The 17,809-nt window shown below is 38.4% G+C and overlaps 1 protein-coding gene across 7 annotated transcripts in view; it reads left to right on the plus strand.

Annotated features, from left to right (window-relative positions):
* APC (APC regulator of Wnt signaling pathway) overlaps positions 1-8,651 on the plus strand; it is a 67,168-nt gene extending 58,517 nt beyond the window's left edge. For all 7 annotated transcript variants that reach the window (XM_075725776.1, XM_075725777.1, XM_075725780.1 and 4 more), the window contains 3 exons: positions 618-734; positions 1,411-1,625; positions 2,052-8,651. In XM_075725776.1, coding sequence (XP_075581891.1) covers positions 618-734; positions 1,411-1,625; positions 2,052-8,622 — 6,903 coding nt within the window. In that variant the 3' untranslated portion in view covers positions 8,623-8,651. The remainder of the gene's footprint in view (positions 1-617; positions 735-1,410; positions 1,626-2,051) is intronic.
* Positions 8,652-17,809: the final 9,158 nt, after the last annotated feature.

The following is a 17,809-nucleotide window of genomic DNA, read 5'->3' on the forward strand; positions in this document are numbered from 1 at the left end:
GGATATTAGGAAAAATTTCTTCATGGAAGGGGTAGTCAAGCATTGGAACAGGCTGCCCAGAGAGGTGGTGGGGTTACTATCCCTGGAAGTGTTCAAAAAACGGGTACACATGGCACTTCAGGACATGGTTTAGTGGATATGGTGGGTGTTGGGTTGATAGTTGACTGATGACCTTAGAGGTCCTTTCCAACCTTAATGATTCCTACTTTTTACTTTCATTAAAAATAATCCAGCCACCAAGCCAGGAAACACAAAATTGATGATACATAATCCTGAGATTATGTAAGTCTAGTGCAGATATGAAAGTAGAGCACAAAACCAAATTTTAGGACCAGTTTTTCAACCAGTGTGGGAAGCAGGAAACCTGATTTCAAATCCTTGTTTTAGGTACCCACACACAAAAGCCTGCACCTTTGATCAAACTTCATACTGCAATGTTAGAACAGTCTAGCAGGCAACACAACAAAAAGCAGATTTTAGCAGAGGGCTAGTTCAGTAGCTGAACATGACCACTGTTAATTAATCCATAGCATTCCAGAAATCCAGGGCGAAAGTCTGATAACCTGCTAAAGAAGTAGCTATATTGAGATACATTCTTTTTCTTTCATGTTTTGCAGGTTATTGCAAGCGTGTTGAGGAACTTGTCCTGGCGAGCAGATGTAAACAGTAAAAAGACTCTAAGAGAAGTCGGAAGTGTGAAAGCATTGATGGAATGTGCTTTAGAAGTTAAGAAGGTATCCTGTATAAATTACTGAGATAAATTTTGGAGAGGTTGCATTTATTTTACACAAAACACAAATATTGTTGTCCTTTTTGATAAAAGCAGTTGGTCAAGTATTTGGGCTGTTTTAGGTAACTTGCCTTGAAGAAGAGAGTTGCTTTGAGTTACCATGGCAGCAGACCATGTAGCAATGATATCTCAAAACTACTAGTATTTCTGTGATTTTATTTATGACAGTTGACAGCTTTTGCTCCTTAGTTTCATGAGCTGTGCCATTGTAATAGCCTTTTTCATAATTTTTGCAATTTAAGAAAACCTCTTTTGAGTTAATGAATAGATAACTACCACTTCTGTACTTTTCTAGATATATTTTTTGGTACCCAGACAGGATTATATTCCATCCCAGATTCCCCTGCCAGTTAGTCTTCAAGCCATTTTTACCATTATGGCAGCTAACAAGTATTGTGGCACATACTTCTGAAAACTTTGGGGCAAGCAATACCAATAACTGAAGGAACGGGAGAAGCAAACAGAAGTATTTATGTGTGCACTGCTGCCTGCATCTGGCTTACCAGCCCAGAAAGCACCAATTGGAACATATGTAGTTCCTTAATGCTAACTTAAGTATTTCTGAGAGCTTGTGATCAATAGTTGAAAACTCTAATTCTGTCATTTTGTTATTTTCCTAGGAATCCACCCTAAAAAGTGTTCTGAGTGCCTTATGGAATTTGTCAGCACACTGTACTGAGAACAAAGCTGATATATGTGCTGTTGATGGTGCTCTTGCATTTCTAGTCGGCACACTGACATACCGGAGCCAAACAAACACTTTAGCCATCATTGAAAGTGGAGGAGGAATATTAAGAAATGTTTCTAGCTTAATTGCTACTAATGAGGACCATAGGTGGGTGTACTTTTTCTGAAAAATCTTCAGCAGTTCCACATGTACATTTAGTAGACAGTTTCTACTGTCTTAGAGTCTTAATATGAATGCATGTGTTAAGTATAGTAATTAAGTACAGTTAATTTTTAAAGCAGTTGATACAGCAAGTATTTCACTTACTTAACAGGAATATGCAGACAGATTAATACCTGCTGCTTGTTAATGATGAACTGTACTAAAAGCTAACTATTCATATTTGTAATACGATTTGATTAACATTCAGATGAAAGCTAGAGGAAATAGGAGATAAATTTGCACTGGAGAATTCACGATTATCCTTTCTAAGGGCAAAACTCACCTCTAGCGTAAAAGTTTTTTGTTTTGCTTTGTCTCTTACCCGTTTGAAATGCCACTTACTAATGTCGGTTTTCAATTACTCAACACCAGGCAAATCTTGCGAGAGAACAGCTGCTTACAAACCTTATTACAACACTTGAAGTCACACAGTTTGACAATAGTCAGTAATGCATGTGGGACCCTGTGGAATCTTTCTGCACGAAATGCGAAGGATCAGGAGGCACTGTGGGACATGGGAGCAGTCAGCATGCTGAAAAATCTCATTCACTCAAAACACAAAATGATAGCCATGGGTAGTGCTGCAGCTCTAAGAAACCTCATGGCAAACAGGCCAGCAAAATACAAAGATGCCAACATTATGTCTCCAGGATCAAGCTTACCATCTCTTCATGTCAGAAAACAAAAGGCACTGGAGGCAGAATTAGATGCCCAGCATTTATCAGAGACTTTCGACAACATTGATAATTTAAGCCCGAAAGCGTCTCACCGTAATAAGCAGAGACATAAGCAAAATATATACAGTGAGTATGTCTTGGACTCCAGTCGGCATGATGATGGTATATGCAGATCAGAGAGTTTTAATGCTAGTAATGTGACTGTACTTTCACCATATTTAAATACTACAGTATTACCTGGCTCCTCCTCTTCCAGCAGAGGAAACATAGAAAATTCTCGATCTGAGAAGGACAGAAGTCTTGATAGGGATCGAGCAGTAGGTTTAAATACCTATCATCCAGCTGCAGAGAATACTGGGAACTCCTCTAAGAGAATAGGAATGCAGATTTCTACTGCTGCAGCTCAGATTGCCAAAGTTATGGAAGAAGTAACAAGCATGCATATTCCACAAGAAGACAGAAGTTCTGGTTCCACTTCTGAAATGCACTGTTTGACAGAAGACAGAAATGCCCCAAGGAGATCAGCCGCTGCCCATACTCACTCAAATACATACTTCCCTAAATCTGAGAATTCAAACAGGACGTGTCCTGTGCCTTATACAAAAATGGAATACAAGAGAGCTTCAAATGATAGTTTAAATAGTGTCAGCAGCAGCGATGGCTATGGTAAAAGAGGCCAAATGAAACCTTCTATTGAATCTTACTCCGAAGATGATGAAAGTAAATTTTGTAGTTACGGTCAGTATCCAGCTGACTTGGCACACAAGATTCATAGTGCAAATCATATGGATGATAATGATGGAGAGCTAGACACTCCTATTAATTATAGTCTTAAATACTCAGATGAACAGTTAAATTCTGGAAGGCAGAGTCCCTCTCAGAATGAAAGATGGGCAAGGCCTAAGCATATAATAGATGATGAAATGAAACAGAATGAACAAAGGCAGTCAAGGAGCCAAAATGCAACCTACCCCGTGTACACTGAAAGTGGAGATGATAAACACATGAAATATCAGTCACCCTTTGGACAGCAAGAATGTGTTTCTTCCTTTAGATCAAGAGGATCCAGTGGTTCAGATCAGAACAGAGTAGGCTCAACTCTTGGAATGAATCAGAAAGTAAACCAGTCCTTGTGCCAGGTTGATGATTATGATGATGATAAGCCAACCAACTATAGCGAACGTTATTCTGAGGAGGAACAACATGAAGAGGAAGACAGACCAACTAATTATAGCATAAAGTACAATGAAGAGGAACATCATGTCGATCAGCCTATTGATTATAGTTTAAAATACTCAACAGAAGTTCCTCCTTCTTCTCAGAAGCCATCTTTTACTTTTTCAAAGACTTCTTCGGTGCAAAGCACTAAAACTGACCATATTTCTTCCAGCAGTGGGAACACGTCAGCCCCCTCAGCTGGTTCAAAAAGACAGAATCAGCTCCACCCAAATTCTGCACAGAGCAGAGGTGGTCATGCACAAAAGACTGCCTCCTGTAAAACTCCCTCTATTAGTCAGGAAACTATACAAACTTACTGTGTGGAAGATACCCCAATATGTTTTTCAAGGTGTAGCTCTTTGTCATCTTTGTCATCAGCTGAAGATGAAATAGGACGTGATCAATCCACACGTGTGACAGATGCTAATAACACGCTACAGATAGCAGAACTAAAGGAAAACAGTGGGGCTCTATCTACAGAAGGTGCAGTAAGTGAAATCACATCAACATCACAACACAGCAGAACAAAATCCAGTAGACTTCAGACTTCTAGTTTGTCTCCTTCTGATTCCTCTAGACATAAAGCTGTTGAATTTTCTTCAGGTGCCAAATCTCCCTCAAAGAGTGGTGCACAAACTCCTAAAAGCCCACCGGAACATTATGTGCAGGAAACGCCACTCATGTTCAGCAGATGTACTTCTGTAAGTTCCCTGGATAGTTTTGAAAGCCGTTCAATTGCTAGTTCAGTTCAAAGTGAGCCTTGCAGTGGAATGGTAAGTGGTATTATAAGTCCCAGTGACCTTCCAGACAGCCCGGGACAAACAATGCCTCCAAGCAGAAGTAAAACACCACCCCCTGCTCAGGCAGTTCAAGTAAAAAGAGATGTAGCTAAAGGTAAAGTACCTAGTGCAGAAAAGAGAGAGCCTGGTCCTAGACAGGCAGCTGTAAATGCAGCTGTTCAAAGAGTTCAGGTGCTGCCAGATGCTGATACACTACTACATTTTGCCACAGAAAGCACACCGGATGGGTTTTCTTGCTCTTCTAGCCTGAGTGCGCTGAGTCTTGATGAGCCGTTTATACAGAAAGATGTAGAGTTAAGAATAATGCCTCCAGTTCATGAAAATGAGCATGGAAATGAAGCAGAACCTGAGCAGTCAGATGATACAAAGGATAACCAAGAGAAGAAAGTGGAGAAGCCTACAGAAGCAGAAAAAGACATTCTGGATGATTCTGATGATGATGATGATATTGAAATACTGGAAGCATGTATTATTTCTGCAATGCCAACAAAGTCTTCACGTAAAGCCAAAAAGCCTTCTCAAGCATCTGTTCCAAAAATACCTCCTCCTGTAGCCAGAAAACCCAGCCAGTTGCCAGTTTACAAACTTTTGCCTTCACAAAGCCGATTGCAATCCCAAAAGCATGTGAGTTTTACACCGGGAGATGATATGCCACGGGTATATTGTGTTGAGGGTACACCAATAAATTTTTCAACAGCTACATCTCTGAGTGATCTCACAATAGAATCGCCCCCAAGTGAGTTGGCCAATGTAGACAGTGTGGGTACAGGAGCAGAGTCAGTGGAATTTGAAAAGCGAGACACCATTCCTACAGAAGGTAGAAGTACTGATGACTCTCAGAGAGCAAAAAGCTCAACTGTGACTCCCCCAGGCCTGGATGATGACAAAACAGAAGAGGGTGATATTCTGGCTGAGTGTATTAACTCAGCTATGCCAAAAGGAAAAAGTCATAAACCTTTCAGAGTGAAGAAGATAATGGATCAAATCCAACAAGCATCTTCCTCTCTAAGTAATAAAAACCAACCAGAAGGTGAGAAAAAGAAGCCAACATCACCAGTAAAGCCTGTTCCCCAAAATAATGAATACAGAGCACGTATAAGAAAAACCACAGAGCCTAAAAGCAATATTAGTAATGAAAGAAGCTATCCAGAGAACAGAGATGCAAAGAAACAGAATCTTAAAAATAATTCAAGAGATTTTAATGACAAATTGCCAAATAATGAAGAGCGTGTAAGAGGAAGCTTTGCATTTGATTCCCCTCATCATTACACACCTATTGAGGGAACTCCTTATTGTTTTTCACGGAATGATTCCCTAAGTTCTTTAGATTTTGATGATGATGATGTTGACCTTTCAAGGGAGAAGGCAGAATTAAGAAAAGGAAAAGAAGCAAAGGAAACAGAAACTAAAGACTGCACTAGTCCAGAACAGTCTTCAAATCAGCAACCAAGTAACAGGACACAAGTTTGTCAAAAACACCCGACAGGCAGAAGCCAGCCTAAAACTTTCTCTCAGTCAACTAAAGATATTCCAGACAGAGGAGCAGCTACAGATGAGAAGATGCAGAATTTTGCTATCGAAAACACACCTGTTTGTTTTTCTCGCAATTCATCTCTCAGTTCCCTTAGTGATATTGATCAAGAAAACAATAACAACAAAGAAGGGGAACCTGCAAAACGTTCTGAGGCTCCTGATTCACAGATGGAATCAAACAGACCCCAGACTTCTGGTTATGCACCTAAATCATTTCATGTTGAAGATACGCCTGTATGTTTCTCTAGAAATAGCTCTCTCAGTTCTCTTAGTATTGACTCAGAAGATGATCTTTTGCAGGAATGCATTAGTTCTGCTATGCCTAAAAAGAAAAAACCCTCAAGAATAAAGAGTGAAAGTGAAAAAAATAATTCTAGAAATACAGGTGGTATATTGGCAGAAGATTTAACACTGGATTTGAGAGAGATACAGAGGCCGGATTTAGAACATGGTTTCTCACCTGATTCAGAGAACTTTGATTGGAAAGCTATACAAGAAGGTGCGAATTCTATTGTTAGTAGCTTGCATCAAGCTGCAGCTGCTGCCTCTCTGTCTAGACAAGCTTCATCAGACTCTGATTCTATCCTTTCATTAAAATCTGGTATTTCTCTAGGGTCACCATTTCATCTTACCCCAGACCAAGAAGAAAAACCTTTCACTAGTAATAAAGGTCCAAGAATTCTTAAGCCAGGAGAGAAGAGTACACTGGAGTCTAAAAAAGTAGAATCTGAAAGTAGGGGAATCAAAGGAGGAAAGAAAGTGTATAAGAGTATAATTACAGGAAAAGCTCGCTCCAGTTCAGAAGTTTCAAGCCAGTTGAAGCAAGCACAACAGACAAGTGTGCCTTCAATTTCACGTGGTAGGACAATGATCCATATTCCAGGAGTTCGAAATAGTTCTTCAAGTACTAGTCCTGTTTCCAAAAAAGGTCCCCCACTCAAAAACACGAACTCCAAGAGTCCCAGTGAAGGCCAAAGTTTGACTAGTTCTCCAAGAGGAGTCAAGTCATCAGTGAAACCTGAGCCAGCTCCTGTAACTAGGCAGCCGTCAGGGTTGAACCAGAGTGGATCAAGTAAAGGACCTTCTAGATCAGGATCTAGAGACTCTACTCCTTCTAGACCTCAACAGCAGCCATTAACTAGGCCTCTGCAATCTCCCGGGCGAAACTCAATTTCCCCAGGAAGAAATGGTATAAGTCCTCCCAACAAACTGTCTCAGTTGCCAAGGACATCATCTCCTAGCACAGCTTCAACTAAATCTTCAAGTTCAGGTAGAATGTCATATACATCACCAGGCAGGCAGATGAGCCAACAAAACCTTACAAAGCAAACTGCCTTACCTAAGAGTACCAGTAGCATTCCACGAAGTGAGTCTGCTTCAAAAGGGTTAAACCAAGCTCTCAGCAGTGGTGGATCAAACAAAAAGACTGAACTATCCAGAATGTCATCCACAAAATCTAGCGGAAGTGAATCTGACAGATCTGAGAGACCTGTTCTTGTTCGTCAGTCAACTTTTATTAAAGAAGCTCCGAGCCCAACTCTAAGACGGAAATTAGAAGAGTCAGCTTCATTTGAATCTCTGTCTCCTTCCAGGCCAGATTCTCCTACAAGGTCCCAACTACAGACCCCAGTTTTAAGTCCATCTCTTCCTGATATGTCTTTATCCACTCATTCAACTACCCAGACTAGTGGTTGGCGAAAATTACCCCCTAATCTGAGCCCTTCTGTAGAATATGATGGGAGACCAGCAAAACGTCATGATATAGCTCGTTCTCATTCTGAGAGTCCATCTAGATTGCCGATCAATAGATCAGGAACATGGAAGCGTGAGCACAGTAAGCATTCCTCGTCACTTCCTCGTGTAAGCACTTGGCGAAGAACTGGAAGTTCCTCCTCAATTCTGTCAGCTTCTTCAGAATCCAGTGAAAAGGCAAAAAGTGAAGATGAAAAGCAGCATGGAAGTTCTCTTTCTGGACACAAGCAAAGTAAAGAAAGCCAAGCACTGGCAAAAGGTACTTGGAGAAAAATAAAAGAAAACGAAATTCCTCAGATAATGAATGATCCTCAGCATTCTTCCTCGGGTGCCACAAATGGCTCCGATTCCAAAACTCTCATCTATCAGATGGCACCAGCTGTCTCTAAGACAGAGGACGTGTGGGTGAGGATAGAGGACTGCCCAATTAACAATCCTCGATCTGGAAGGTCCCCAACTGGAAATACTCCCCCTGTTATTGACAGTGTTTCAGAGAAAGGGGGTGTGAATGGTAAAGACTCTAAAGAGATTCAAGAAAAACAAATCCCAGGGAATGGAGGTGTTCCTGTTCGTACCATTGGTTTAGAAAACCGCCTGAACTCTTTCTTTCAGATAGACAGCCCAGACAAGAAAGGCACTGAAACAAAGCCTCTGCAGAATAATCCTGTTCCTGCACCAGAAAATAATGAAAGTACTGTAAGTGAGCGTACACCATTCAGTTCCAGTAGCTCAAGCAAGCATAGCTCTCCCATCGGTGCTGTTGCAGCACGAGTGACTCCTTTCAACTACAATCCAAGCCGCAGGAAGAGTAGTGTGGACAATAGTTCTGCTCGGCCATCACAAATACCAACACCGGTGAATAACAGCACGAAGAAGCGTGACTCCAAGTCTGAAAATCCAGACTCCAGTGGAACTCAGAGTCCTAAACGTCACTCTGGCTCTTACCTGGTAACTTCTGTTTAAGTGCAACAAAAAAATAAACTGATGTATTACATACAACAGCTATTAAGAAATTCTGTTTCAAATGAAACTTTAAAAGATTGGGGATTGATTTTTTTGTTGTTTTTGTTTGTTGTAAATAGGTTTGATTCTTGTTAGACGGTCCTTGTTCTGGAAGCCATATTTGATAGTATATGTTGTCTTCACTGGTAATATTTTGGAGGAATACCTGATTGACAGTTTGGAATAAAATTGCTAACACAAGTATATTTGTACAGTATGTTTAACATGTATTTAATTAGCATCCCATCCCATAATCCTTTAAATATTGCTTGTCGTTGAAATCATGGAACACTGCAGATAGAGATGATACAGTCATATTGCTTTATCAATCATTTCTAGATTACAGACTGACTAAACTACATCAGGGAAGAATTGGTATTATTTATGCAAAAAAGTATACTCAGTTTTAGTATTTGTGAGTCCATCTAACCCAATAATTAATCATGTGGCTGTGAAATTCACAGTAATATGGTTTCTGCTGAACAAGCTTTCCCAGCCTGCTTTTCTGCATGAATGGAAATGATGGTTCATTTTCTGAAGTAATGATTAACATTTCTGTGGTCACATAATGTGCATAGATAGTTATGGTGTAACAATTTACACTTTTCTTTGTGCTCTGCAAAAAAAAAAAAAAGGAAAACTGTGTAACTGTAAAACCTTGAACAAAATTATTTTACCTAAATTAGATTTTATCTTAAAGTAGGTAGAATTTTTTTGCTATGCTGTAACTTGTTGTATATTCTGGTATTTGAGGTGAGATGGCTGCTCTTTTATTAATGAGACATGGGTGATGTCTCAGACTAAAATGAACATTTCAGAATAAATTATTACTATATGTAAATTGTGTGTGTTACTTCTGCATTACATAAAAGTACAGTATTTTATTTTGAGATGTCACCATATAATGTGTTGTATAATGCACTTACACTTAAGGCCTGATCCAGCAAAATCTTGCACCTCCAATATTCATTCTTCCTTATCACTGACAAATGGCTGTTGTAGGATGCTTAAACAGTTGCAGGATCAGGCCCTAGGTCTTCTGTAATATATTTGTAATTGAGACAGTTTCACACATCTCAGGTGCGTAACAAGGCTAAAGGCAGGGTGTTTCCAGTAGCCAAGCAGTATAATTGTTTTCATGACTGCAAGCCTGAAACAATACTGTATGTATAAAAACAATATTTGTAAAACAAAAGATTTTTTTAATTGGGGGAAATAATGTAGAATGTGAAATAGTGACTATAAGATGAAAATTCTATTTGAAATCTTCATGCATTTTTTTAATTTATTTTTTAAAAATCATAAAGGGGGAAATACCACAAGAATCCCATGGCAGCAACGAATTTGTTATCATAGTAGAAAAACAATTTTATACACAAACGAGGACATTTGCTGCCTCAAGCCTTTTTGATGCGACTATGTCTTGTGCTAGAACAATGCAGAAAAGACAGATAAGTGTGTTATAAATATAGCCCAAATTTAGATGAGAATTAGTTTAAAGCAGAAACAGGAGAGAACAGAACATAAACCATTCTGTGCATGAGTGAACAAGCCACGAAATGGTATGTCAGTTTTGTTGCATCTCACCTGGACTGTTCTAAAGTTAACATTCTAAATGATTGATATTCAGGATTCAAAATGTCCTGATTTCAGGAAGCCCTGAAATAGAGCAATTTACCTTTATGGTAGCTTTAACATAGTTGCAGTGTGTATCACATCTGTGGCTTTTGTACTTCATCTGATATTGAAATGAATCCATTTTTATGTTGAATTCACCATAAGACATGCACTGTTTATGAACAGACTTGAGGTATCAGCAGACAGAAGTCAATTTAGATAAAGTTAAAAGCCAATACCAAAAATACCTGCTTGGCAAAAATGGTATCATTTGCTCTTCTGTTCTTTGCTTCCTGTCAGATTTGCTTAGAGAGGTGCCATGTTTCTATATCATCTGGTGAATCTGTTAACAACCAGCGCTCTTTGTGTTTGCATTTGAAATATTTTGCATATAGTATCTTCACAAAACTTTTAATATGAATATTAGTGTCATTTTAATGATGAAATAGAGACAGAGATTATGTGGTGTGTTCAAAGTCAGGACTTCCTGTTGTACTAGAATATAGAACTCCGTTCTTGAGTTTAAAATGCAAGACCACTTCTCTTGTAAGTGATGTGATACTTTTTTTTTTTGTGCTGGGCTTTTAACTACTGATATGAAGATACACCACGTAATCCAGGATAGTTGTTTAACACCAGCTTTACATCTATGTCCTGTTGGTTTAAGAACTTAAAGGTAAAGTCAATCTCAGTAAAAAAATTCTCATTTCAGTTTTGTAACTGAGGGAATCGGAAGAAGATGAGGTGAAACAATAAATAATTGTATCTGTATCAAACACCAGAATGTCTTTGAAAATTGTAGTGGCTTCTCTAGATAGTCTTGGAGATACTTCATGATCATTATAATTGGGAAGTTTCTCTTAATATCCTCATAACTAACCTATACTTGTAGCAAAGACAGATGAGAGAAGCTTTCCAACTATAAGGGTAGTGACACACTAAAATATGCTTCCCATGGGAGTTGTTTAATATCCATTATAGAAGTTTTAAGAAGAGGTTTATGAAACATCTCATAGGGATGGACTATAGTGTATTTCATATTGCCTGTGTGCAGAGATGGGCGTAGGTGATCTTTTGAAATCCCTTCTAGATCTACATTTCCCTGCTTCTTTACCTAAAATACTTAGTATCCACTAAGAGCCTTTTAGAATATTTAAGGACATCCATGATGTTTGATTTATGTTAGTGATGGGGATACAAAGTTATATTCTAAGCTTAACTATAAAAACAGATGCCAGAAATACAAAATCAAAAAATGAAAAATGGCTATAATAAGTGTGTTTGGTCTTGGATTTTGTTAATGGTGTCTAGAGTCATGATAGTCAGATTTGATTTATGCTGCTAAAGATTTACTCTTGTTCCTTGGTTTTATTTTTATGAAGTTGTAGGTAAGAGGACATTTTGACTTTTTTAATGTTTATGTCAAGGCAAAACTAAGAAAAGCAAGGAGCTAAGGAACCCAAGACCGATTTTAGTGTTGTTCTGGGATGCACTGCCTTTCTTTCTACAGATTTCTACTGTTCTGACTTGCACTCAGTCCTTTAGTTGTCCTTGAATTAGCTTACCATATCCCGAACATTTCAAACTTGTACTTAAAAATCAGTTTATATTGAAAATACATTCATAAAGCTCATTTCAGACTGACTTATAGCCTTGTCCTCTTGATATGAAACACAGAAACATGACCTCCCCACAGATTCTAGTTAGTTCACTTTTTAAAATGTACATTCATTTTAGTTTCTTGCAGTGTGCCACAGTTAAGGTTATTGCTCAATTTCTGTGAAAGCTCTTCTGACTAAATATTGCAAACTTTAAGGGGAACTAATCTATTCCTATTTTTCATGTGCAGTTCTCTATCAGAATATTTTCCCCTGAAAGCTTAAAGATAATTCTCAAAACTCATCAGAAATGACAGCTTAAAAATTGAAAACCTTGCCAGGATTTCCTGATGAGATTGGAATATTGTTTCAGGCAGGGTTTGGCTGCAGAATACTAGTATAGTTTATGCTATAAACTTCCATAAGAACAGTATTCTTCAACGTAGGCTAGTATCTTTGATGGCTTTGGGAAGTTAGTTGCTGTGTCTTGGGTAAAGGGGGAGGAAAAGAAAAGGGACAATTTCAGAGACCCTCATCCATAGTGTCCCAAGGATGTGCTTTCGTATCTTCCCCAGTAAATTGCATAAACTGCACAGAAGAGAACATTTTGTCCACAAAGTAATGAGGTTTTATTTTGAAAGTATACCAGTAGACTATGAAACTGCAAAACTTTTGCTTGATAATCTGACAGCTGAATTCTTTGATGGTCGCTTTGGAGTACTTCCTAACTGTCCACCCCCTCACCCCCACCCCTCTTAACAGAAACTGAGATTACCGAGAAGATAACACTGTCTTAGCTTCTTCAGTCTTCTTAAGGATAAAATCTATATTATTTCTAGAATCAACAGCATGCACTGTTGAAAGAAGTTTTTGTCTCCTGTCCATGTTCCTGGCTGTGAAACCTGGCACTCATCTGACCCTTCAGTGGACCAGCTCACCTCTTACCTAGCAGAACTGATGGTGGGGAGTAGGGTTAGTGCTGCATTTAGTATGCTGAATTTGCTCAGTGCAGAGTTGGGCAAGTGCCACCTGAGCCAGCAGAAAAGAAAATAAACAGCTAGGGCTGGTAGAAAGAGGTTGGGGTAGTTTCCTTTATGGGTGGTCAGTGAGTTGGATCAAGCCATTACAGGCAATTTTAAGCCAAAATGCCTGTTCTCCCTTTTTGAGACAGCAAAAGCAAATTAAAGTTGGGTGGTGGTTTGGTTTTTTTTTCCTTTTGCTTTTAACTATTGTTCACTCTGAACTTTTGCCTAATGGCCCCTAGCATTTTGCATTTAAATACATTTTGTTCCAGTAAATCCTTTATCCTCAAAATTCTGGTAACTAACTTCAGAAGTACTATATCAGTCTATAGTTTGTGTTGTGGAAAAGAAATATTTCTTCATAAAAAACACCCAAAGAACAATTTTTTTTACCACATGTAAACTTCCAGTTGACAATTTTTAAATTTGCAATATTAAATTCAATGCAGTAAATCCTTCCAGTGAAAAGATTTATTGCAACTAGTTGTTTTCTGGAAGAGGCTTGAAGAGCGAGAGAACATATCCCTTCCCTAATGAAGACAGTACTACTTCTAGGGATGATCTGGAAAATGTTTAGGTGGACTCTTACAAGCTCTTCTATTCATTTGTTACTAGATGCCTCCCAAACTGTCTTCTCATCTAGCTTTCACTAAATAGTATGAACACCCATAAGAGTGTCGCTAACAGTAGTGTAGAATTCCACCCAAATTTAACTTCATATATATCTACTGTAATGCCTTGCGAAGTCTCATCCACCTGACAGCTTTGTTCTTGATGAGATGTGTGATTTGGATGAAGCTGCAAATCAGAAGTGAAGTGTCAGTTAACATGAAGCATGACTTCCTCCACGTGCTTAAAACTTCGAGGACCTTCTTAATACCCAATTACCCAAATGTATTCATTCTCTGGTTCCACAGCCATCTCCTTTGCACTTTTAAGATAATCAGAAGAGACGCCCACACTTTTTTATTTCCATTTCAGATCACATACAGAAACATCATTCCTGCTTCATAGTCTCCTATATGCAGATTGTATTTATAAACGTGTTTATAGAGAATGTTAATGTAGTTAAGATTGAGTTTTTAGTCAGAATGGTAAGTTAATTGGTTACGTGTTGTGTTTGGTTACATATTGGAAGTGCAAGGGGATTTGGTGTGGTGCTGAAGAGCTTAAGAGTTCACAACAGTAATTAATGTAGGTGTCAATGAATTTGTGATGCCAAGTTGAATATAAAGTATGTATTTAATACACAGGTTTTCTACTGTCAACTCTCAGTTTACCAGATGTGCCGTTTACTTAGTCTAAGACTGGGTAATGCCTCCCAAGCATAGTTTTGCAAATAGCTTTTCTTAGGAAATTATCACATAGTTACAGGCTTATGTATTTATGCATTTCTGCCACTTCAAGATTTCAGGAGATTATTCTAATTTTGCTGTTTGTGAAAGCATCCTTTGCTTGAGTGGCTGTGGAATTGCAATTAGGATATCAGGAAGATGTAGAGGGAGCGTGTTCACTTCTGTCCAGACCTCATACATACAAACAGTCTCTCTAACGACGTACTTTTTGGTGGGATTTAACATGCATAAAGCTTGTGCTGGTTCCCTGCATGTAATCAAATTGTCATCCTCTGAGATCAGATGCGTTTTCCCACCTGTAAATGTTGTTTCTCTTGAACAAACTCAGCCCACAATTATCTTTCCTTCAGTTTTGTTGTTTGCTTCTGCCTGAGATGCATTACTGTTTATATCCTAACTCTGTAATTAATTCTTTCTTCAACTATTCTAATGTATTTTGTTTCACAGTATACTAATTCTGAATTTAGTCTTGCTATGCATTATTTATTTATTACTTGCAGTGTTATATAAAATTTCCTCCTGATTGCACCTTGTCAGAGTGGAATTGTTTTCTTGGCTACTACTGAAAGTTAGGTGTCTGTTGTATTAAAAATACGGTTTCATTTAAAAAGCAAGTTGCTGTTAAGACACTTGAGCAGTGCTTCAGCGTATCAGAACAAATGCTCTAAAAAACCATGCATCTTGGATAAAAAGTGGAGAAAAGAAGCTCAGAGACATGCGGGTTCACCAGTAGAGCTCTCTGTTCTCTTCCATGTTTCATTTTAGAACAAACTGCACAAAACAAAATCTAGTTCCACCACAGTCTAATTCCATAATCTCTCTGTTACTTACAAGAGGTTTGCAAGGCGGCTTATTTCGTTATGACTCATAAGCACAGCAGAGACTCAGTTAATTCAATTTCTTTTCCGTAATGAATCTTTAGTCCCTGATTAGAGACTATTAGGGACCTGGATTGATCAATTCCCAACACACACACAAACATGTATTTATATATACATGCATATTTTGCACTTTTATATTCACTTTAGTCTTTGACATAGTTAGAAGCATTTGAGCTAAAAAAAAAAAGCACTGTTGCTGAGTTACTAAGATGCTTTGTTTTCTAATACTTGTAGTGCTTTGTTCATAGTTTAGAAGATGAGTTCTAATTTCAGGACTGATTAGCTGGTACCTTATTTTTGAAGTGTTCTAGAGAAAGATGCACTGAAGTCTTGATTTATATGCAGAAAATGAAATTCCCTTGCTGGCAATTTAAACATTTTTATTCAGAATAAAGAAAAAGCATTAGTACTATCACCTGCTGTTTAAAGTCAGTAGGGATAGTGAAAACAAGGAGACTTCGAGTGATTGCATTTAATACAAATGGAGGTAGATTATGCCCAATTCTGTCCCTTCTAACAATCCTCTGTACAAAAAGCATATTGTTTGGGGCAGGGGGGGAAGGCAGTTTGGATACACCGTAACATAGAATTCAGATTTGCTTGTGCATCTTACCTAGGTTATTGTTAAAGTCTGTGATAGCATATATTTAGAGTGGAAAGAGCTATGCAAAAGCAGGAAGGTGGATGTAAAAATTAAGCCATAATATGAATGGTGAGAAAACTCCCAGTTTTTAATCTTTTATCATTATTCCATTGTGTGGTGAAAGGGAGTTGGCATCTTTTTTTTCTTAGTATAATTGAGCAGTTGAACAACTGTGATGGATTATTTGGCACTTTTAAGTGTTTTAAGTCATTTGGAATTCTTGCAAACAGAAATCCCCTAGCTTAAGTGGAAGCTAGGTATTCAGTGCAAATATTGTATTATTGTGTCACACACAGATGATTGATGGTTCCTTTTGATCTTACAAACTGTACACAGCTGTGACTTTACACAGCTGTCAGCTGTTCTACAAGGCTAAAACACAAGGCCAAAGAATGACTGGGGGTAAAACTGAGATCCATACTTTAGAGACATAGTCTGTGCAAATATGAAGGAATGAGAGATGGGTAGAAATCCCTATTTTTCTATTTCCATTTTGCCAGTTCTCCTGTTGCTAGCTAAACAGGGATTTGGATAGAGTCTTGGCAGTGTGGGGCCCAACAGTCTCCCCTGTATCTCAGTGCAGTACTGTATACATTTGTCTGCTGTACTTTATCAATTCATGTAAGTCAAGGCTTGGGTCTAGGTGACATAATCCAAAAGACTTTTAGCTCTGAACAGCATACAAGTCAGGACAACTGTTTCAAGATCACTTTGTGATTGTCAGCTGCTCTTGTGGTGCAGCACTTAAACAGATCGAAACTGGTAAGCCTAATGTGGCTTTAGAACATCCCACATGCCTTAAAAAGGCGTGAACATCTTAGTTCATGTCTTTTTAAGGATATACAGGCTATCAAGATTGTTTATAGGCCTCTACCATTGAGATGAATAAAAGTGATGCTTCTACTGATTAATAAAGTTGTGTAGCTGTCGTCTCTGTAGGATAGGCATGAGGTAGCACCTCTCCAAGAAAACATGTATGTAAAAGACAGGATTTTGGATTGTTAGGACTGAAAGAACTGGGGTAGTCTATGGGTTGAAAATAACTACTTTTTTTGGGAAAATGATGTATACAGTCTTTTAAAAGTGGCACATACCAAGAATGGTATGGTTAATTCTGCATGTTTAAGTTTCATGGTAAGTAAATACCAGTTTTGTGAAACTAAATGAAGAACAGCATTATTTTCTCTCTATGCTGTTGAAAGTCCTCTGTTGGACAGACTTAATTCATGCCTGTCTCTTATTTCCACCTTAAAAGCCACATTTCATGAAGTATGTTTCCATTTTGAACAGTTTCTTCCCCCCCCCCCCCCCAGCCCCTATATTTTATTTTAAAAGATATTTTTGGCATTCTTGCTTATAAAGATTGTGCAAAAAAATCTTTCTCAGCTTGCCCCCTTCCCTTCAATGTCTATTGAACCAACCAAGATTTCACTGTATGTCTCCTTTGTTCTGCGTTTTATCTGCAGTCCACTATGGAGCTGTTCCGCCAATCTAGCAGAAAATGCACCTCCTCCCGAATTACTTCACTAGTCCAATTATTATATAGGCTTTTTTAGCATGTTTAGATTATGCAGTGTAACATCAGATTAGAGAAAATTGAACATGTGAACTAGGTCCTGAGTAAGCTGGCATCTGTACACAACACTTCCAGTAAAACACAGAGAACTGTATTGCCTCAAACCATCAACGTTTTTCCCAGGTGAAATGTACCAGCCTGTATCACAACCACTTTGAATTTGTTTCACACTTGTACAGGGCTCTTGTTGCTGCGTTGTTTTGTTTGGGGTTTTTTTTTGCCATTTGTCTTCCCCAGACACCCTTAACAGTAAAAATAGAGTCTGACTAAGGACACCTGACTTGCTGCTGACAGTGTCATGCAGTGACAGAATTCTCTGCTTGAGATGCTTCTAGTGCAGTGTTTGTTCCCTGCCACTTCCTCTTCCACTGCAGTTACAGCAAATGGAATAACCTCACCAAGTTATACACAGCTTTCAGAGACCAGTATCCCTGCTACTAACTAAAGACATTATTT

The sequence above is a fragment of the Pelecanus crispus genome, chromosome Z (genome assembly GCF_030463565.1).
Source record: "Pelecanus crispus isolate bPelCri1 chromosome Z, bPelCri1.pri, whole genome shotgun sequence".
NCBI lineage: Eukaryota > Metazoa > Chordata > Aves > Pelecaniformes > Pelecanidae > Pelecanus > Pelecanus crispus.